General features: G+C 61.4%; 1 protein-coding gene across 1 annotated transcript; it reads right to left on the bottom strand.

The window, feature by feature from the left end:
• Positions 1 to 12,634: 12,634 nt before the first annotated feature.
• Positions 12,635 to 15,501, bottom strand: CRYAA (crystallin alpha A). Its single transcript, XM_010999740.3, has 3 exons — positions 15,302 to 15,501; positions 13,942 to 14,064; positions 12,635 to 13,073 (listed from the first exon to the last, which is right to left on the bottom strand). The coding sequence occupies exons 1-3, from the start codon at positions 15,488 to 15,490 to the stop codon at positions 12,864 to 12,866; spliced, it is 522 nt and encodes a 173-aa protein (XP_010998042.1). The 5' UTR covers positions 15,491 to 15,501; the 3' UTR covers positions 12,635 to 12,863.
• Between the last annotated feature and the right edge of the window lie 6,550 nt (positions 15,502 to 22,051).

The raw sequence follows: 22,051 nt of genomic DNA, 5'->3' as shown, positions 1-22,051 counted from the left end.
AGTAGAAGAGATTGAGGTTCAGAGAGGCCAGGGTGGCCCAGGCTGGGCTGGTTTCAGGGTTACCATCCTGGAACCAGGGTTATCAGGTCCCTCTTACAGCCACAGTCAAAGGCCTGTGCCTGGGTGACTGTGGGTGCGGTGGGGAGGGCCCCTTCTCTAGGCAGGGTTGCAACCTCTCCCAGGAGGGGGGACCCAGGCGGACCTGGAAGGGGTTGAACAGGTGACCACCTCCCACTCTGCCACCTGTCCTCACTGCCGGGTGGGGGCTCGGGAGCCTGGTGCCCACCCCCCAGACCAGCTGATGTCCTGTCCAAGAATGTGCACTGCCCACCCCACCCCCAACCACAACCACACCTCGACTCTGGGGCAGCCCAGAGAAGCTGTCCGTGCCCCTCCAGGCCTTCCCTGGACCCAGCACTGCCTGGCTGCCGTGGAGCCTCGGTCTCCTGGGCTGTAAGATGGACTGATCAGTTTAGCTTCTCAGAGATGCTGGGAACATTTAGTTCTAGCATCAAAGCTCCAGGCGTCCTGACCCCAGCACCTGGTTCCCCGCTGCGAGCTCAGGGCCTGCTCCCGTCCTAAACTCTCACCTGTCCTGGACGGGACCTACTGATGAAGGCACATAGCCCAGGCATCCAGGTGCCCTGATGTCCGGGCTTTCAGACCTGCACACCCTGCCTACCAGAATCTGCCCCTTCGCAGAACCCAGCCCTGCCTCCCTCCGCGCTGGCCGGGGCCCCCTGGAACCTGCAAGACCAGCCACGGGAAGGAATTGTAGAACCTCGGCGATCCAGCACCCCTGGCCTCTGGCCCCAAAGCCAGACACCACATTGGGCATGTGGAATAGGCCAGGCCCCCGCTCTGCCCACAGCTGAATACTCATGCCCGCCACCCTGGAATTCATTCAGTGGCTCTGCTGGGCAGCCAGACTTTCTGATACCCAGTCCAGGTGCTCACCCCCACAAACCCCAGTCACACTGCTTTCTCCCCAGGGCGCAGGGCTCAGGACCCAGCCCCTGCACCCAGGCTGACCCACCCCAGCAGTGCAAGAGAAGGCCCTGCACACAGGAAGCCGTGCACCGACTGCCAAGGGCGTTAACATGAAGACCGAACGCTCTAATTAAAGAACGTTTTACTGAATTTTAAAATGGTGAAATGCATTCAGCTCACTGCTTTTGATTTGCTACTTTTAGACTCAGTCTAAGGTTGTCGGCCTTCCCCTTTCACGGTGCAGGCACAGGGTCTGTTGGCCCCTGCTCAGGCTTGGGATGACCGATGACAGTGACCTCGTGACTTGCTCGAGGTCACCCGCTGATCAGCGATGTGGCCCGCAGACCCCCGGGCTCTGAGAAGGGGATGTGGTTCATCCGCTCCCAGGGGCCGCCTGCAGGAGGCTTCACCTGGACGGCAGGCGCGGAGCGGTGAGGAGGCCCTGGGTGTGAGAGACACCTCGTGCGCTCAGAGACCCCGGGCTGCAGGGACAAGTCTTCTTTCAGCCCTCATCCCCTCCTTCTGTGACGGGGTCACATCCATTTCTCAGGCAGAGCTCTGCGACCAGTGGGCACAGGGTCACCTGGAGGGCTTGTTAGAACCCAGCCCGCCCAGCAGCTTCAGGGCTGCCCAGGTTCAGAAACCACTGCTGGTGCAGGGATCGGCTTTGAGAACCACAGCTGCAGGACATTGGCAAGGTCAAACCACCAGTGGGGAGGGCGTTGTAGACTGAGAGCTGCCAGGGCACATCCACGTGGGTGCGGGGGGTCAGAGAGAGACGGCAGGGACGATCACGAGAAGTCTGCAAGGCCCGGCCATCAACTGACTGTCACCACGAGGTCATCAGCCCTGGCCCGGAGCACCCCAGGTTCCTCTCTCTGCCCTTGGGGTGGGGGTGGGGGTGGGGGTTACCTTCCTAAGTCTGGTCCTGAGAAACACCTGGAAAGCAGGACCAGCCTCCCTTCCAGGTCCTGAAAGCTGGCTCCTTTCCTCCCTGCCTCCAAGTCCTCAAGCCGCCCCTCCCTGATCCGAACTTGCTCCCAGGGGCTTCGTCCCGACACCGCTTCCTCTTTTCTCTCTCCCAGCCAGAAAACGTTCCACTTCCTCAGACCTGCCTAACCCAGCACAGCGACAGAAAATAAACAGGCTCCTCCGCTAATTCATACTCAGGAGTGAATGGCTGATGGGACCTGCCAGACCCGCTCATTAGCCACAACGCCCCTCTAACTGGTAGAGCACTGAAATAAAGCCAAAGCTGAGTCCTGGACCCCACTTGCACGTGGAATCACCTGGAGGTTTTTACAACACACCTGTAGAGGCCCACCCAGACTGTGTCCAAACGGGGAGGCGGGGGGGGGGGGGTGGCCCTGGATCAGTCGTTTCAAAACCTCCTCAGGAACTGAGGACGAGCCAGGCTGAGAACCGCTAAGTTAGCGGAGGGGTTTATGCCGCGATGGTGAGGGGAGCTTGTGGAGCGTCTCTTCTCGCGGTAATTTCCAGGACTTTCTCAGCTTTGAGCTCTGTCATCACAGCACCTCTGATCATCCCCACATTCATTCATTCATTCGTTTGCTCATTCATTCCTTCCACAGAATTTACGGAGCACCTGTGTGGAGCCAGGCTCTGCCCAAGGCCCCGGAGGAGCAGCAGTGAATGGGACAGACCCCACCACTGTGCTCACGGGGCTCATGTCCGGTCAGGTTGGGGGGATGAGCTGTCAGAGCGCCAGGTGTGGTCAAGGCCGCTGGGAGGGTGCTGCCTAGCTGGACGCTCAGGGAAGGCCCTCCAGCAAGAGAGCACGGGGCCCAAGGGGAGGGAGCCGTTCACAAGGGCCCTCCAGCCAGAGGGACTGAGCGTGCAAAGGTCCTGGGGCAGAAGCCTGCAAGAGGCAGGGTGCCTGGGGCAGAGTGCGACTGGTCGGGAAGGAAGTAAGACCTCGTAGGCCCTAGAGCAGACTTTCTTCCTCCTCAGAGGGCGTTGGGCCCACTCACGTCTAGCAGGACTGGACGGCTCCTTAAACAACACTGTCCCAGGGTTTGCCTCTGTCCAGGGACTCTTCCAGGACTCAGCCCTGTCCTGGGACCTCAGCGCCTGCGTGGATGTGCGTTTTGACAGTGAGGGGATGCTGGCCCATCTGGAGAGCAAGTGTCACTTCCTGGCGCCACGGAGGCACCCATGGTTCCTCAGAGCATTTCCAGCGGGCTGGGGACACTTCTTGTCTGGCAGGGGTCGCTCCGGCCACTGGGTGGAAACTGGGCACTGGGAGGGCCAGGGCGACAGAGGCCCCATGAGGTCAGTGTCAGCGTCCACTTGACAGATTCAGAAACTGAGGCAAGAAGCCCAAAGCCCCAGCCTGTGACTCCACCCAGACCTGCTGGCCCCAGAGGCAGGCACCCAGCCCCGCCCCCACATCCTCACTGCGGGAGACCCGGCCCCACCTCGCCCCGCACGAGGGCCCGTGGCTCAGACTGACCCAGCGTCTAGCCACCCACAGTCCCCAGAGGCCCCAGGCGAGAGGCCCCGTGTCGGCTGCTGGTCAAGGGGCCCTGCGTCCCCTCACCAGCATCCCCACCCACCGGGCACGGAGCTCAGCCGTGGTGCCCCTCGCAGGAGGGGCTGAGGGAGGAAGAGGACGTTGCAGTGAGTGGGCGTCCAGGCAGGAAATGTGGGTGCTGTGGTGTGGCCACTGTCCTCCCAGGTCAGGAGGGCCACAAGAAACCACTCTTTCTGGCGGCTCCCCTCTGGGGATTCCCTCAGGGATGGGGGAGCAGGCAGAGGAGTTTCTGGGTGAAGCCCCCGGCCCTTTCTTAGTCAGGGATTTCCCAGCTGGCAGCTTTGGGGGGCTTGGGCCAATTCCCTCCCTGAAGCCAGGCCCCCACCAGCCACTGCCACTGGGAGGGCCCCGGGGACTCCTCTCCCCGCCTGAGGCTGCGGTCACCCAGCTGTTCAGAGGAGAAAAGGCCGGGCCTCAGAAGGAGTGGGGTCCCTGGGGCAGCAAGGGCCCTGAAGGCCCCCGGGAACCAGGAGGGGTGGCCAAGAGCAGACTGGGGGCTCAGACCTGGGATCTAAATCCCCCCTTGCTTCTCAGCAGCCAGACGTGACCTAGAAAGTTCCTTGTCCTCTCCAAACCTCAACTGGTGCCTAAAGTGGGGCCGGCAAGAGGACCTGCCCCCACCCCCCACCCCGGCTAGGACCTGGAGGACAGGGTGGGGGTGGATGCATTTGAAGAGCTGGCCTTGCTGGGATGGTGCCAGGAGCACGGTCAGCCTGGGACTCCCGTATCCCCAGAATCCTCCCGGCCCTGCCCCACCCCCACCTCCCACTGGAGGGTCACCGATGGGCTTGGAGGGGAGCCATTCCGGGCCCCACATCAGGGTGCACGTGAGCCCCACCCCAGGCTGTCCCCATAGACGCCCCTCATCCTCTTCCCCACTGTGTGTCTGAGAAAACAGGCACCGGGCAGCTGGAGGCTGGGGACGAGGAGGGGGCCGCCTGCAGCCCTAACATCACAGGCCTAATCAGAGACTCCACTGCCGCGTGGCCAGGAGCCGGGCACAAAGGCAGCTGGCATCTCCCACCTGCTGGTGGGAACCTAATTCCTGGAAGGTGCCCGGGTGCAGTGGGGAAGGGCTGCTCCAGGAAGCAGAGCCTGGATCGAGGATAAGCAGCCCACACTCAGGAGTGTGAGCCCAGGGCAGCGAGAGCAAGGAGGGAGCGGAGGCAGGAGAGGGCGCCGGGCCAGCGGACGCAGCGCAACCCCCGGAGCAGGCTCTGCACAGCTTCCGCAGGGGCGGCCCCCGGACGGGGAGGGGGCAGAACCCACCCCCCTGCCCATCAAGGCTTGCCCGTGAGGCCCACCCCCAGCCTCACTGCCCCTGTGAGCCTCTCAGAAGGCAGAGCCCCCCCCGGGTTGGCCTCTGGCCTGAGTCAGGCCCAAGCGGTGTGACACAAGACAGGAAAAAGGAAGCGGCGGCGGGGCCGTGTGGACACGGCTGGCTCCGTGGCAGCCTGGGTCCATTCACACCCACGGCTCAGTCCCCACAGGTCACTCCCGCCCTGCAGGTGGAGGGTGCAGCCCAGGACAGGTGAGCAGCTCCCGGAGGCACCTGGGCCCAGGCTTCCCTCTCACCTACCTCGGCACCCAGCTCTTCCCACGGGCTCCCCACAGGACCCCCCACAGGACCCCCGGGGGGGAGGAGGGCGTGGCTCTGGGTGAGGATTGCATCTCCTGGTTTTCCAAAACGGAAATCGTTCCACTCAGGGAGTTAACACCTTCAGGGGCCCGAGTCTATCAGTTTGTCCTAAATCCCATTAATGAGCCAGAGGAGAGAGAGGTGTGGAAGCTGCCGGGTGTGGGCAGAGGGAGGGGCCGGGCCTGGAGCTCAGGGAGTCAGGTGAGGGCCCCAGTGACCTGAGGAAAGGACCCTCGGTGCCCAGTGGGGGCACTTATGAGAAAGTCAGGGAGGGGGCTGTGGCCCAGTGTCCCCCGCCCCACCCCCATTCAGCGTGCAGGAGGGAAGTCACCCAGCCACACGTGGACTCACGGCTCCCACCCACCCCACCCTGACTCCCCACCCATCAAACCCCAGGCTCAGGGGCGGGGTCCAGGTGCAGCAGGGGAGGGACGTGCCAAGGTGGTGAGCCCAGGGGCCCAGGAGCAGAGGGAGAGCTGTGGCAGGGCCGGGGAACAATGGGAAGAGCCCCCAGCCCTTGCCAAAGGGGGTCTGTAGGCACCCCACTTCCCATCCTGTTCACCTCAGCTGTCAGAGCCATCACTGCTGCCCTCTGGAGCCTCCCTAACCTCCCAGCCAGCACACCCACGGTGGCCACCATCCAGGGTGCGGGCTCCTGGGCCGGCTGGTGATGCCCGGGCCGAAGGAGAGCACGGCCCTTCCCTGTGATCCATGAGTGCACCGTGGACCAGAGGGAATGTTCCCCGCCTCCCACGGCAGGTCTCGGCTTGTTTCCTGAGATGCACACTCACCGCCTGGCAGATTCACCCCAGAAACACACCCTATCCTAAAACACCCAAGTCCTCAGGACACAGGAAGCGGTGTCAGAGGGCACCGAGTTTCTTATGTAGACCCTTCCCCATCTCCCCTTAACACCAGGCCCCACGTGCACACACGGACACAGAGAAACCACACATCACTGCCCTCCTCCATTCTCACCAGAAATGGGGGGCGGGGGGCGAGCCCCCATCGCCCACGGCCTGGCTCTCCTCTCTGGACCAATAAGCTGAAGGTGGAGGCATGTCATGCAGCTGTCCGGGTGTGCCCTGCCCCCGGGTTCGTGGGGACCCAGAGCCCCCTCCAGGCCCCAGTTTCCCTCACCCGCCCCCCCCCCCACCAGGTGACCAGGGCCTGTCAAGTCCTCCTTTGCACATGGCCTTGGGGGCCGCATCCCTGAGCAAGGACTCAGGTCCAGGACCACCTTGCTGGCAGGGTGGGGACTTGAACCTGTGAACCCTGAGTGGCGCCTGCAGCGTCTCCTGGTTCCCAGCAGGAATGTTTGGGGCTCCGTGGGTGGCAGTGCCCTGGCCCGGGGCAGCGGCTGCCCCACAACCCCACAAGTCTGTTAATAGGTCAATCATTGATGGACACTGGACCTCGGGTCGTCCGTAGACGGACGTCCCAGGGTTGCCATGGCAACGCCTGAACCAGAAGCACAGGCCTCCAAGGGTTAGAAGGCGGGCTGGGCTCTGGGGTAGCTGGGGCGGGGGCGGGGGCACCAGCCTTCCTGGGGCCACCTCACATGGATGCATACAAACCAAACTCTTTTTTTTTTTTTTTCATTTTTATTGAAGTCCAGTCAGTTTGCACGGTTGCATCAGTTTCTGGTGCACAGCACGGTGCTTCAGTCAGGCGTGAACGCATTAGACTTGTTTCCGCGTTCTCTTTCACCACAGGTCACTACGAGGTATTGAATATGGTTCCCTGGGCCGCACAGGACGAACTTGCTGTTTATCTGTCTCACATGTATCAGTCAGTATCTGCAAATCCCAGACTCCCAGTTTATCCCTTCCCACCCCCGTCCCCACTCGGGTCACCGTAAGTTTGTTTTCTGTCTGGGAGTCTGTTTCTGTTTTGTAAATAAGTCCGTTCGTCTTTTTTTTTTTTTTCAAGATTCCACGTATAAGTGATATCACGTGGTATTTTACTGGTTTGATAATTTTCTTTTGTGTTAGCTTGGTTTCTTTTTGGTTTTTGTGACTCCAAACCAAACTCTTAATGCGGAAGCATCCCACCTCGAGGGCGGCCGCGGGAGCGGCCTGGCCTGGTGCGGGTTTCATCAAGAGCGCCACAGACACTCGCTTTCACAGATCAGGAGATCCAGGCATCACAGAACCTTCTCATAAAGGGACCTTAGGAAGCTGCCCTTCAACTCGTGGGCAGCACTTCAGCTCCGGTTACCCGGCCAGTGGCCAAGCCGGGGCTCCCACCGCAGGCCCCCTGCCCCCTGGCTCTACGTTTCCAGCCCTCAGTTTCCTCTTCTTTAAAATGGGCTGGTGTCCGTCCCGCTGCCCTCAGAGGCTCCCTTCCAGGAAAAGGTGCAGGGCCGCACGTGGGCTGCCCCGCAGGCAGGGGCTGTGGCAGTCAGCGGCGCGGTGCTTGTCGTGGTGGAATCGTGGCCTCCAAAAAGACGTCTCAGTGCTAAGCCCACAGCATGCAGGCCTGATCTTATTTGGGAAAGGGTCTTTGGAGATGTAGTGAAGGTCAGGATCAAGATGATATCATTCTGGATCCCCGGGAAGAACTTAAATCCAGCAGCTGGTGTCCTTCCAAGAAAAGCAGAGACACAGGCCCAGGGAGGAGGCCGTGGGGCCGGGCGGCAGAGATGGGAGGGAGGGGGCCGCAAGCCAGGGATGCTGGCGGCACCAGAAGCTGGAAGAGGCGGGAAGGGCCCTCCCCTCCAGCCCCCAGAGGGGGCAACAGCCTGCCCACACCTTGATTTCACACTTCTGGTCTCCATATACATTTCTGTTGATTGAAGCTGCCCAGTTTGTGGCCGTCTGCGGCCCCAGGAAACCAGCACAGCCCTGCAGGACCTGGGCTGCCCGTCAGAGGAAACGGGCTTTACAGCGGCTGCCGGAACGGGCAGCGAGGAGAGGGAGGGTGGGCTCAGGAGGGGACAGCTGGGGTTCACACCCCAGAACCCCCTCGGAGGCCCCGGATCCTCAGAGCAATCATTTAACTTGGTTTTTCCAGCAAACAAGCAGAAGCGTCAGCAGCCCCTTGGTAGGTACCCCCGAGTGAGCCCGGGTGAGGCCTCAGCAGAGACCTGCACACAAAACCCCAAACATCTCTGTTACCCGCCATTGGGAGGAAACTGGCCCCGGCCTCTCCAGGAACCGCCCCCTTCCTCACCTCTGACAGCTGCTGGGGCCAGCGTGGGGCTTCCAGGTTCCTGCAGACATGTGGATGGAATGTGGGCGTCCCACCTCCCACCTCGGTCCCCCAGGTCTGAATGGTCTCCTTTGATGGGGCCCCGTGCACCCCCCATGCTTAGCAGTCTGCAGACCTTCCCTTAAATGCAGTGCGGCTCCACCTGAAGAGGCTTTGGAAGCTGCATTTTTGAGTCAGGCCTTTTTTTTCCAATTGATTTCTGGCTCCAGGGGAGGCGAGGATTGGGGTGGGGGGGTGAAGGAAAGTGCTTGCGGGCATCAGGAGGCTGACAGTTCCCGGGAAGAAGGCGCCGCCTGGCCTGCTCCTCACACTCTGTCCCTGTGACCTTGAGATGCCCTTGAGCAGGGGCCCCACCCTCCCAGTGTCCAGCAACAGAAGGTAACCAGGTGCTTCAGCAACACACACAATGTCAGGTCTCCCTAAAACACCTCGATGTGAGAGTGTCTGCTGGTCACGCGGGGAGGTTTCCCTCAAGGTGGAGAAGCAGGCAAGAAATGTTTTTGTATGAGTGTGCCTTCAAGTTCAAGTTCAAGTACAAATCTGACACAGAGGGAAGCCAACAGGAGGCAGGAAGCAGAGTCTAGAGCCTGCTTGGGGCTGTCGCAGGCGTGTGTGTGCAGGCGTGTGTGTACGGGCATGTGTGTGCAGGCGTGTGTGTGCAGGCATGTGTGTCGCAGGCGTGTGTGTGCAGGCATGTGTGCGCACGTACATGCATATCTTCTAATTGGTTCTGTTTTCGTGACAGCAGCCAGCCTCCCCTGCCCCTGCAAACTCAATCCTAGGCCCAGAATCTTGGAGGAAACCACACACCAGCAGAGCCCCCAGCCCGGCCACACCAGCCGCCAAGGAGCTGGCCCTGATGGGGGCCACGGGGGAGCTGCCGCCTTCCCCAGGCCACCCCTCGCTTGGCCCCAGCCTGAGCGGGAATTCCCTTTCTGCACCCCCACTCCCGTCCTGCTGGCCGCAGTGGGGTGTTGGGTGGCAGGTGCCTGCCCTGCAGAGAGAAGGCTGCCGGCCCCAGGGAGGAGGTGGGGCCTTGACCGGCAGCTCCCAGGCCCTGTTGCTGCCGCCCCCTTTCAAAGTGCGGTCTGACACGTGTGCCTAAGCCTCTGGGTCTCAGCCTGCTGGCGGGCGGCTAGCCCAGCATCTGGCTGGTGGAACCTCTGACCCCTGACCTGGCCACCTGTGTCAGGCTCTGGGGCAGCTGCCAGGGCCGGCCCCTCCTGGGACACGGCGGGGCCGGAGGCTGCCCTGGGAGCCTTCCCAGCAGAGGCCACGGGAGCGGGGAGGCCAGCGGCGGGGGAGGGCCGACACACCACGTCATTCTACGCGGGAGGAAATTCCACCAGAGCCGCGGGGACCCCCAGCGCAGGGCTGGCCTGCCAGGCAGTGGTTTCCTCTTTTTCAAATGCTTTTACAAACAAGCAAATGAAACAAAAACTGCTTATTATAAAGAAATACCACTGGCTCCCCGTGGGAGATTTTATGTCTGCTTCAGTGTCCTCTGCTGGATGTCGGCGCCCCCGGTCAGGACGGGGTCTCCCAGGGCTTTGCATGGCCGGGCAGGCCCACTCGAGCGAGGCCCTCTGCGGATGTGTGTTGGGCCGTTCCCGCGGTCTGGACCCGTGAAGGTGACCTTTGAGACAGGCTCGGCTCCTCCTTCCGGCGAGGTCTTGGCGGCCAAAGTGAGGCCTCTGCTGCCACCTGGTGGTGACTCTTGGAATTGCAGTGACTAGTCCACCATCCTCGCGAACTGGTGAGGACGGGAATCCAATGTTCAGAGAGCTTGATAAATCTGCCTGTGGTCACACAGCAAGTGGGCTGCAGAACAGGGCCAGCCTGGCTTGCTCACTGCCTCCTGACAGGTTGAGGGTGGTGCTGTATGATAATGGCCACAAGGCAGTGGCTGCCAGTCCTGCTTCTGAGGTCGGACAGACAGGGTGGGGCCCGGCCAGGCCCTCGCCCATGGTGAGTATCAGGTAGGTGACTCCGCCTGGAAGCCTGGATTTCCTCCCTGTCAGTGGAACCCATTACAGGCTGCTGGGCTGCGCGGGAGCTGCCAGCTGCCAGTGTGGTTGGCACAGCGCTTGGCACACAGTAGGTGCTCAGTTAATGCTTTTCCTGCAGCTGCTGCTGCTAATGATCTTGCTGCTCAGGGCAAAAATGAGATCCCAGGAGGGGACATGCCCATTCCTGATCCAGAACCACGTAACCACATTCCAGTCTCATGTTTGGTGGGATGAGGTCCCCCCACCCCCCGGAGATCTCGAATAAGACTTGAGACAGAAGAGGTGGTTTCAGACGAGGCCAGGCAAGACGGGGTCTCCCAGCGCACGTGCCATCAGGGAAAGTCCTCTCAGCTCCCTGCCTGGGCTGAGCCCCAGCACTCCCTGCAAACCACCAAGGAGCTCAATCCAGGACTCCCTGGGCCTCCCGCTTGGCTGCACACCCCTCGCCAGAGGGCCAAAGGCTGCGTCTTCAGGCCTGTGTTAGCCCGCTCCAGCTGCGTAACACCTACCACAGGTGGGAGCCTTAAACAATAGAAGTTCATTTCCTCACAGTCTGAGAGCAAGTTGTTGCAGGCTTGGTTCCCCTGAGGCCTCCCTCCTGGGCCTGCAGATGGCCGCCTCCTCCCCATGTCCTCACGCAGTCATCCCCCTGGGTGTGTCTGTACTGGTCTCATTTTCTTATAAACACGCCCTCCTACGGGATCAGGGCCCACCCTGATGACCTCGTTTACCTTAACCACCTCTTTTACCTTAACCATCTCCAAAGCAGTTTCATTCCGAGGTGCCAGGGGTGAGGACCTCAGCAGGTGGGTTTGGGGATCACAGCTCAGCCCTTTACCAGGCCGAGGCAAGAACCGCAGTGAATGCAAGACCAGCGGTGTCTAACAACGGCCCGGCTGTGGCTGCAGCCAGGCCGGCAGGCCCCCAGCCCACCAAGCCGTGCGACGACGGGCCAGGCTGTGCAAAACCAAAGCCATCTTCTGACAACAGCTGGGGAGGCCGGGGGGGCAGAGGGCCTCAGAGACTCCAAACTTCAAAAGCACCCACTGCAGCCCCCAAGTGCCATGGCCACTTTTGCTGCCCACACGGGGCACCCTCTTCTCCACGGATGTTGGTTAAGACAGGACAGCCGCAGGGGCTTCCTGTTGGAAGGAGCTGGGCGGAGGGAGGGTGGGGGGAGGAGTCTGGAGAAGTTCCCACAGGGTGAGGACCCTTCTGTCGATGGGGACCAGAGTGCCCGAGAGCTACAAGGGCATGTGTGTGTGTGTCTGTATGTGTGTGTGTGTGTGTGCGCGCGCGCGCGCGTAGGTTTGCACGAATGCCCTGCTTTCCACTTAAAACCCACACGGCAGCAACTGTCCTGCTGCGTGCTGGGCAGGGATCACCGTCTGAGATTCTCCCCCGGGTCCTCCCCTGCTGGTGGCCAGCTTCTCCAGGGAGGAGGCGTGAGGGCACCACCCCATCAGGGTCCCCAAGGCCCCTGGCCTCCACTCCCCAGGAAAGCGCCTCTACACGGCCTGACACACCAGCCGTGCCCGTCCAGCTGTGGCGTCTGCTTGCTTTCCGCTCCCGGAGGCCACATCTGGCCACTCACCTGGCCCTCCCCGTGGTCACCGGTCACCATGCAGCCGGCAGGGTCCCTGGCTGAGCCCCCGCCGCCTCCCTGTTGGAGGCTGCTGGCCTTCACGCTAGTCTCCCCCCATCTCGGGGGTCTGGGCAGACAGTGAGAAGGCCACCCCCTCTGGGTGGGCCACTCAGCCCTGGTCACCAGAAGCCCCCGAGGGCCCCTCAACCCGCCCCTCACGCCCCAGCAACGCTTTGCACGGCGCCTTCCCCCCTGCTCTCCAAACTCCCCACACAGACAGCACGGCCACCACACAGCAAGTTGCTTGTCACCTGCTCTTTATTGACTGCCACGAGCTGCATTCTCATGGGTGACCAGACGCCCCAGGAGCAGCACTACATACAGGGAGGTTGAAGGGAAGGTGGTCTGAGAGATGGAGGCTGCAGGGAGCCCAGGCGCACGGGGGCCCACGCCATATGGACCTCACAGCACCCGGCCCGGCCGCGATGAGGGCACCCGCCACCGAGGGCCAAGACGCGCCCGGCTGGCCCGGGAGACCAGAGGTCATCCAGAGACTGCTCAGCCAGGGTGCTCCCCGACCTCCCGGCTGGCGTAGACAGGCCTGCCTCGGGAGGGCGGCGTGTCATCTACGAAGCGGGGATGGAGGTCACTTCCACCAGCCGGCCGGGGTTGGGGTCCGGGTCACTCTGAGGTCTCAGCACCGCAGGCCAAGGCCCCAAGCCCCCCCGACTACTCTCTCAAACCTGCATTCCCTGGGAGAAGAGGAGAAGGAGACGAAAAAGAGGAAAGCAGGGGAGACCAACGCCCCTGCCTAGGCCCAGGTGGACGGGCCGCGGGGGCCGCAGTGGGTGGCAGCCGAGGCTGAGGCCGCGCTCAGGACGAGGGTGCAGAGCTGGGCTTCTCCTCCCGCGACACCGGGATGGCCCGCTCGCTGTGGCCGGCGTCCACACCGGACGGGATCTTGGGGCCAGAGAAGGTCAGCATGCCGTCCGCCGACAGGGAGCAGGAGAGCGCGGACTGGTCCACGTTGGAAGGCAGGCGGTAGCGGCGGTGGAACTCGCGGGAGATATAGCCATGGTCATCCTGGGTGGGGCGGGAAGGGGGTCACAGAGGCCACCGCCAGGGGCGGAGGAGGCCCTCCAGGATGGCCCGAGGGTCAAACCCACAACACTGTCATAGGCAGGGGTGGGGCTGGCCTGGATCCGGGGCCTTGGGACCTCGGGACCTCCCTGCCTCCTGCAGGAGGTCTGGGCACCCACAAGGTTGGCGCTTCAGACTAATTTCACTCCAAGATCCCATGAACGGTCCCGTCCCTGGCCCTGCCCTGGGGTCCAGCTTTCCTTTTGCCTGTGGCCCCACTGACCAGCGAGGATCAAGTCCCTGCTGTCCATCCAACCAGGTCAGAAAGCCATGCCTGGGCCCAACGGCATTCCCTCCTCCTGACGGTCTGGACCCAGCTCGGTCCCCAGGCCCCACTCCCACCTCTCCAGGGGGAAAGACTGAGGCCCCAGGAAAGTGTCTGGGTGTCTAGAGGGGCCCAGTAGCAGACAGGGGTGGGGTCTCTCCCACACCACCAGCTTCTCTCACCACTGGACCAAGCCCTGGTCCCTGAGCGCTGTCCTGGCTGTGCCCCGCCCCCTGGAGAGAGCAGGGCCCCAGTTCTTGGGCTCTGACAGGCCCAGCAGCACGGTCCTCTCACGTGAGGCTGGGGTGAAGCCCTGCAGGGCGCGTCCCCTGGGCGCCAGCGTCTGCTGGGGTCTTTCTTACTCTCTCCAGTCACTCGGGGGATTTGGACAGAGCCAGGGATGCTGAGCCGTACTTGGGTGGGGGTCCCTGCAGTCCCCCACTGGCTGACGGCCCGCTGCCCAGGCTGCAGAGGGCTGGGGCCGGCTTGCAGGTCACCAGGAGGCGGACTTGCCCGGGGAGGGGGCGCAGCCGAGCTCCAGCTCACCTGCCTCTCGTTGTGCTTGCCGTGGATCTCCACGAAGTCCTCCAGCACCTTCACCGTCAGGTCCTCGGGAGAGAAGTGCTTCACGTCCAGAAAGATGACAAACTTGTCCCGGTCGGATCGGACCTGAAACCAGGCACTCGTATGGGTCTCCGCCGCGCCGCAGCTCAGGGAGGGAGACTGCCGTGGCCCCTGCAGGGCTGGCTGGAGTGGCCGGAGTGCAGCAGCCGGGGCTCGGTCCCCAGTTCGGGACAGAGACTGCAGGTCAGGTCTCTGAGCGCTCCCTCCACGTGCCCGGGGGACGGAGGGCCTGGGACTCAGGACGGGGTGGACACTAGGCTGACACCCAGCACCTGCCTGGTGAGGGGCCGGCTGGCTGACTGGTTGCGGGTTGAGGGGCTGGTTGGTCGTGTTAGGTGGCTGGTTATGAGCTGAGTGGCAGGTTATGATTACAGAGCTGGTTATGAGTTGGTCGGCTGGTCATGGGTTGGTTGGCTAGCTGGTGGGACTGCGCACTTGGAAGAAGGTCGCGGCCCTGGCTTCCACTCGCCTGTCCCTAAACAGCCTGGGCCCATCTTTGCAATAGGACGTGGTGAGCCTGCGTGCCCGCATGGGCTGCCCAGCTCCTCAGACACAAAGTGCCTCATCCCCTCTCCTCTCACCCTCACCCGGGACAGGCGCTTCGGCTCCATTGGCCCCTGGAGTGACCACCGCTGTACCAGCTCTGGGCAGGCCCCTGTTTTTGCAGTCGTGGGACCTGGCACCTCCAGAATGCTGGACCCTGGGGGAGTCAGGGGCTCAGGGGTAGGGAAGGCCATGGGCCTCCTTGCGTCCCCTCGGGGCCTGGTCTCCGGCACCGGGCAGACCTGGCGGGAGCCCGCCCTGCAGCTCTGCGGCTCTGCGGCTCTGCGGTGGGACCTCAGGTGGCACAGCCCACCCCCAGGCTTCCTGCTGGGGGGGAAAGCACGGCCCCTGAGCACAAAGCTCTGTCCACCATCAAGCTGGCTTTGGCGGGGCTGTTCTGGGGGCTCCCAGCATGCGATGGGGGCCTTAACCAACCACATACAGGTCATGAGCTGATGGGAGGAAAGACTGTGGTCGGGCTCAGGCGGGTCCTCTGCCGGCCCCCCTCTCAGAGGCAGGGGAGGATCTGCTGGGGGACAGCCCACCCGGCCTCTGTGCGTCCGGGCGGGAGGAGGTCAGGGGAGGTAGGGAAGTGGCCCTGAGGATGTCACCATCCAGGAAACAAGGCGGGAGCAGGTGGAGCCCACGGCTGCCCCGGGCTGGGCCTCAGAGATCCCTGCTTCCCCTCCGCACGGCCCAGGCCTGCGGGGTCAGCGCCGCAGAAGGCAGCAGCCCTTACCTCAGAGATGCCGGAGTCCAGCACGGTGCGGAAGAGGGACTGGCGGTAGTAGGGGCTGATGGTGGACGACAGGAAGGGCAGCAGGTCATACTCAAACAGGCCCTCCCCGAAGAACTGGTCGAACAGCCGGCTGGGGTAGAAGGGGCCCAGGGCACGCTTGAACCAGGGGTGCTGGATGGCGATGTCCATGTCGGCCGTCGGCACTGCAGGGGCTGGGGCTGCTGGGGCGTCCGGCAGGGGCCTCTGGGCAGTGTGGTGGGGAACAGGGAGGCAGGCCCTCCTTATGTACGCCTGGGACAGAAAGGAAGGATTAGGGGATCTGTCTGGAAAGCGTGAGCTCACGAGGGAGGCTGCCCAGTCAGCAGGAACGGGGGCTGGGCTGCACGCCCGCCGCTCCCAGCCCCGGCCTGCTGCTCTCACCAGCCGGGAGCTGGACACCCAGTGTCCCCAGGGAGCTCCTTTCGGCATGGCTCTGCAACCCCCACCCACCTGGGGGTCAGTGGGGACTCCTCTCCCCCATCCTGGGGGAAGGTGTGTGCCTCAGGGATCATACCAGCCGTCTGCGCACGTGGTCCCCTGTGATCCCATGGCCTCCCCACCAGCGAGGCCTCGGGCCCCCGTTTCATAGACAGGAAACTGAGGCACAGGGGTTGGACGAGTGGTCCCCAAATCCCAGAGCTACAATGTGAGAGTACATTGTGTTTTCAAACAGAATTACCTCTGTCACTTCTTCCTGATCCCCAAAATCATGCGTTCTGGGAAGAATCTCCAGAAGGACAGAAAATGCAGAGAAGAAATGAAAAGGTGCCCGTGCTTCTGGCACCAGGGAGCCCTGTTGTGGGATCTGTGCGTGTCCAGCTGGGGAGGTGGGTGTGGATTTACAAACACGCAGACCCCATATCCTGGGCTTTCTTCTGGACACTGTCCCTGCGAACCTGAGGTCGGACAGAGGCACGGCCAGTAAAGAAGGCGCCCAACCCTGCTGGCCTGGTGACCGGTCTGCTCCTGTCTCCGTGGTCAGGTCGCTCCCAGGTTTAAGGCTTTCGTATTTTTTCAGGAGCCTGGCCTCTGAGGAGACGTATACTGACTTACCACCACTCAGCACCCAGCCCCGCCCACGGCGCAGGGGGCCCCGCTCCCGCAGCCCTCCTGAGACGCTCCTCAGTCACTCTGCACCCCACCACCGGGCCCTAGCGCAGCTTCTGTCCAGCGTCCATCTCATGTCTGTGGACGAAGTGCATCCTCAGAGCACTCAGGGCCTTTGCAATTTACCTTCCACCCCTGGACTTAACAGGGCAGGAAAGAGCGCTTACCCGCTATGCAAGCGGGACTGTGCCTGGCACATCCAAGGTGGACTTGGCGTCAAAAGCGGGAATTTCAGAGCATCCCTCACACAGCCCCTCCCCAACTGGCGATGCCCAGAATCAAACCCTTCCTCCCTGCCTCTCCAAGCACCTGTGACGTGCATGACACCAGCCAGTGATAAAGGGCCCAGAAAAATCTGCAAACACCAACCTTTGCCCTGCAAGTCTACAGTCTTGGGGGGCAATGCCCCAGGGGGTCAGGCAACAAGGGGCAATTAGGGTACAGGTCATCAACACTGTAGGGGGTGGAGGGCACCCCTCTGGCCCCAGGCCACACTGATGGTGACCTCGTGGTTCCTTGCAGCCACTCTATGTGGCATGCAGGTCCCATCTCCCCACTTCATAGACCCGGAGAGTGGGGCTTACAAGGTTTAACCCTGTGCCAGGTCACTCAGTGTGGAGGAAGGGGAGGGGGCTTCAGAGCAGGCTCCCCACCCAGGCTGAGAGTCAACATGAGAGGTGTGGCAGGGGTGTGGGCAGGGCGGTGGGCGGCCCTACACAGTGCAGGCTGCCTGCTCCGGGCATGGGGAGGTGGGGGAAGGGGCACAAGCATCCGACTGTCTGTACCCTCCATGGGGGGGTCCAGCAGGGCCAGGCGCGTGGTCAGGGCTGGGCGGAGCCACATGGAGGCCTGAGACAGAAGGAAAAGCAGGCGTTGCAGATCCCGTCTCTATTTAAAATTTGATATTTTGCTCGTCACTGGTTTTTTGCATGCATTTTGATTTGTTTAAACATCAAGTTAAGATATGATTTATCCTTGGGGGGCGGGTATAGCTCAGTGCTAGAGTGCATGCTTAGCATGCACAAGGTCCTGGGTTCAATCCCCAGGACCTCCGTTACAATAAGTAGATAAATAAATAAAATTTTTTAAAAAGATGATTTATCCTCATGACTGCATTTGGCCCCACTGGTATTTGGCACCTTGTCACCCTGCACCTGGCCCTCCGTGTGGTCATTCAGACAGGCTGGGGCTGCAGGCAGGGGCTGGGCACAACCTCGGCCTATGGGCTACCCAGCTCGGGGTGGCCGGGGGTCTGCCACGGTCCGTCAGACACAGGAGTGTCCAGACACTCATCTGCAGCCCCTGCCCATGTGTGGAGGCCTCGGTGGGCTGTGGTGGCACCTGCCACAGCGGGGCCGGAGGGCACCTTCGGGGTGAGCCAGCACTGAGCCTGCAGCCCCAATGGCGCAGAGCCTGCGCCCAGCGAGCGGGGTGGCCGCAGAGCCCTCAGGTGCCTTTCAGACCCAAGAGCGTGGTGTGGTATCGGTTTCCTGTGGCGGCTGTAGCAGAAGACCACAAACTCGGTGGCTTAAAACCACACAAATGTGTTACCTCGCAGTTTGGAGGTCAGAGTCCAAAGTGGGTCTCACTGGGCTCAGATCAAAGTGTCAGCAGGGCTGGTCCCTCCTGGAGGCTCTGGGGGAAAATACGTGACTTGCTTGTTCCAGTTTCCCGAGGCCGCACATCTCTTTACCCCAGTGCGTGTGTGATCTCCAGGTAAGCAGTTTTCTTCCTCATCTTTCTGTACGCATTTACTAAGTGGAAACCACCCCAGAACTTCCCGTTACATGGCCGGCCCGACGCCAGCAGACTCCCGTCTGTGAGCGTGTTCTGAGCTGGTTGCCAAGGCCGGGGACAGCTCTCCCTCCAGCCTCTGTGATGCGACGTCTTTCTGTGCTTAGACACGGGGTTTCAGATCAGTGACGGCAGCCCGCGTGGAGACAGAGCCGGCGTCACTTCAGCTCTGCCATTCTGCGTGACTTCTTGGCGCTTTTACAGCACGTTTAAAATGTGAACCTGTGAGACGGAGCCCAGACAACGAGGTGAGATGCTTCAGTGCAGACGGCTGTTCTCGGTGGAATATTTCACTGATTTTGAATAATACCTTTAAGATGGAAATATAGTCTTTTTATTGTTCATTGTTTTAAAGAACCAATCAAGAAAATCATGATTATTCATGATCATTCCCTGATTACACAGAAAAATCCTCTTTTCTTTAATGGAATTACTGAGGGTTGAGCCCAGGACCTCGAGCAGGCTAAGCAGGCGCTCTGCCCCTGGGCTCTACCCTCCCCCGCCAGAAACCATTTTGTCCCGTGGGGCAGGGAGAGTCCCAGAGTGACCTGCTCTGGGCGTCAAACACACCAGGCACACCGCTGGCCTCGGGTTCCTCCGGGCCACCTGCTGCCAGCCCGTGGGAGTCTGACAGGCCTGCGAGAGTGAAGGGGGCCCCCCGCAGCCTGGGGCAGACCTGAAGCCCACCCCCCACACACCCCCTCAGGAGCTCTGGGAAACGATGTGCGAGGCAAGCCCACATCAGGAAGCCTCAAGGGCCAGGCTCCCCATCCCCGTGCCTCCTGGCAGCAGGGCCGTCTGGTCAACCAGCCTGGGGCAGCGGCTCTGGCCCCCATCCTCACTGTTCAGGCTTGCGCTCTGAGGACTACGCGGCCCCACAGAGGCCCCGGGTGCCCACAGCCCCTCTCTGTGTCCTGTTTATTATTCCCACGCACAGAAGCAGGCTGTTGACGAGGAGACGCTTTTCCAAGAAGGTCTTGTGAACTAAGATTTTAGAAGGACTGATAAGACTGTAGATTTTCTTTCTATTTTAAATAACATTTTATTATAAAAACGACACATTGTCATTGTTCAGAATTTGAGCAAATCCAATAAATCTAAAGTGGGGAAACTCCCTTTATCCTACCAAACCCTGAGTGTTCACAACAGGCTGTGTCAGAGGAGCTGGTGAGGCTCCCCCACTGGCTTGTTGGGCTATATTAGGGTCCTGGAGCCAACCAGAAAGGTGTGCAGAGGGAGGACGATGCCACAGAACTCCAGCAACGTGCTCCTGAGATGTGGGCTGGGAGGACGGGTCCTGGGGCGAGGCCAGTGGTCCTCTTTGGGATGGAGGCGCCCCCTCAGATCTGTGCAGTGAGCCCCACTGTCCTCATGCTGAGCCATGAGCCAGAGCATCCTGGGCCCTGACCCTGCTTTGTGCACATCCCTGGTGACCGGGACCGGCTGTGCTGGGATGCTTCCATCCCTCCAGCCTGTCATGGAGACCCCAACAGAGGTCTTCCCACTTGGTCCAGCCATGGTCCCTGTAAGGCCACAGAGATGACCCCAAGACCACCCCCAGGACAGGTGAGGGAGCAGAGGAAGTGCGCAGGGGTGTGACCCTGACGTCTGGGCCAGGTCTGTGCAGAGCAATGGCAGGGACAGCCCTGGAGCTCCCACTCAGAGAGGGAGGACCAGGCCCACGGTGGGCTGGGGACCAGGGAGGACAGGAACAGGAGGCCATCTGACCTCAGGCTCCTGAGTGAGGAGGACGGTGCCTCTGCGCCGTGCTTTCCTCCCCAAGGACTGTGACCACGGCCAGCCTGGGCCCGTGTGTCAGAAGCTCCTCACTGGCCATCTCTTGGCCCCCAGCTCCCTAATCCCTGGCTTCCCGGAGGGTTGCCATTCCTCCGCCTGTGCCTGGAGACTCTGGAGAGTGTGACTGGCCCCTCCCTACGGGCCAGGGCAGCCTTGGCCTTAGAGGCGGGGAAGCTGGTGGGTACGGACGGGCAGGGGACCAGGAGGTGACCTGGAGATGCCTGCCCAGATCTCAGGGACGCAGTGGAGCCGGCTTCACCCGAGGCCCTCTGTGTGTAGCCAGCCCCACGTGGATGTTTGTCCTCGCACACCCTGAAGGAGCCACTGCTGTCACCACTGCTCTTGGGGGAACAAGGCCCACGGACACAGTGACCACGTGGCTCTCCTGAGTCTGCCCAGAGTGGCCGGGGTCCAGCACACTTCATCCATCCCAGGGTGTCCGGCAGGCTTGACCCACGTGGCAGGTTGAAGAGAAGAAATACAAACTTTCCAAAAATCAAAGAAAAAAGAATATATTTCTCTTAAAGCCAAGAAAAGGAATGGAATCCAGAGACAATTCTGTTGAGGCCTGACGCCATCTGCAGATCCAAGGGAATCCAGCACCCACATGGGATCTGCATCCTGGGGGACCTGCCGTCACAGTGAGCCAGCCTGAGGCTCCTGGGGTGGGGGAGTCCAGCAAGGGGGCCCAGGCGGGCAGACCTGGTGAAGGGGCGCTGATGGGGAGGGTCTGAGGATGGAAAGGGCAGGGCTGAAGGAACCAGCGGGATGGGTGTGGGGAGTGTGGGCACCAGGGCAGACCCCTGGCTGTGTGTGGACATTTGTGTCCGTGTCTGTATGGGGGTGCTGCGTGTGTGTGTGTACGTGGGTGTGCGTGTGAGCTGTGTGTGCATGTCTGTGTGGTGTGTGTGCTTCTGTGTGAGTCTGTGCAGTGTGCGTGTCCATGTGTGTGGTGTGTGTGCTTCTGTGTGTCTGGGGGAGCATGAGCCACAGTCCCTGAAATCATCTCTCTCCAACATCCAAACAAGTCGGGCTGTCAGGAATTTGGGGTCAGACCCTTGCAAAGCCCTGTGTCGGCAGGAAATGCGGCCTGGAGGGCGACCCTGGGGAGACCGGCTGTCCCCTCTCCATTGTTTCCGTGGCCGGCTAAGCCCGCTCTCAGCAGTTTGCATTCCGCTGCACACCAGCTAAATGCCAGCCCTGCTCACACAAAGGCTGGGATTTGCTTTATGCCCAGGATTCCCACGCGCCAGCAGTCTGCAGGCGCAATCACAAAGCCCTGGCACCCAGATTTTCCACTCCAGGGCCCCACGGGGCTCACCCACAAATCTGCCCCTGTGAGCGGACAGGCATCGTTATGGTCAGCACGAGCGAGCCTTGGCTGTGCCCTCGGCAGTGCTGACTCCTCAGCAGGTGTGTGGGCTGCACGTACAGCCCCCTGCCGACCCCACACGGTCGATGGGGGGGAGGGCACGGAGCACGGAGCACGGACCTGAGCACGGAGACCCAGCAGGGGCCCCCAGACACTGCCTGCAGGGGACACGAGTTAAGGTGGAGACTTAGAGACAGTTCTGCCCCAGACACACCAGGTTGTGTCTGCCCGCGGTGGGACACGCGCTCCTCCTCACCCCCACTGCGTATTTTCAATCATTTCTGTCTTGAGAGTAAAGTACTATTTGATTTGGGTTTATCTTTGTTACTGAATTTTTCATACATCTGAAAAATTAAAGAACATGGTACAGTGAACCCCACATACTCACCAGCCAGACCCCACAACTGTGAGGATTTTGCCCCCATTCGCTTGCTCTTTTTTCCTTTCCTGAAATCTTTTAAAGCAAAGCCCAGACTTCATGTCAGCTCACCCCCCTTCCTCTTAAAAATAGGAACATTTCGGGCGGAGGGTGGAGCCCAGGGGTAGGGTGCGTGCCTGGCATGCATGAGGTGCTGGGCTCAGTCCCCAGTGCCTCCATTAAAATAAATAAATAAACCTAATTACCCCCCAAAATGAACAAG

The sequence above is a fragment of the Camelus dromedarius genome, chromosome 2, assembly GCF_036321535.1.
Source record: "Camelus dromedarius isolate mCamDro1 chromosome 2, mCamDro1.pat, whole genome shotgun sequence".
Taxonomy (NCBI): Eukaryota; Metazoa; Chordata; class Mammalia; order Artiodactyla; family Camelidae; genus Camelus; species Camelus dromedarius.
Note: the sequence above shows the minus strand (reverse complement) of the source record. Positions and strands in the feature narration are given on the sequence as shown.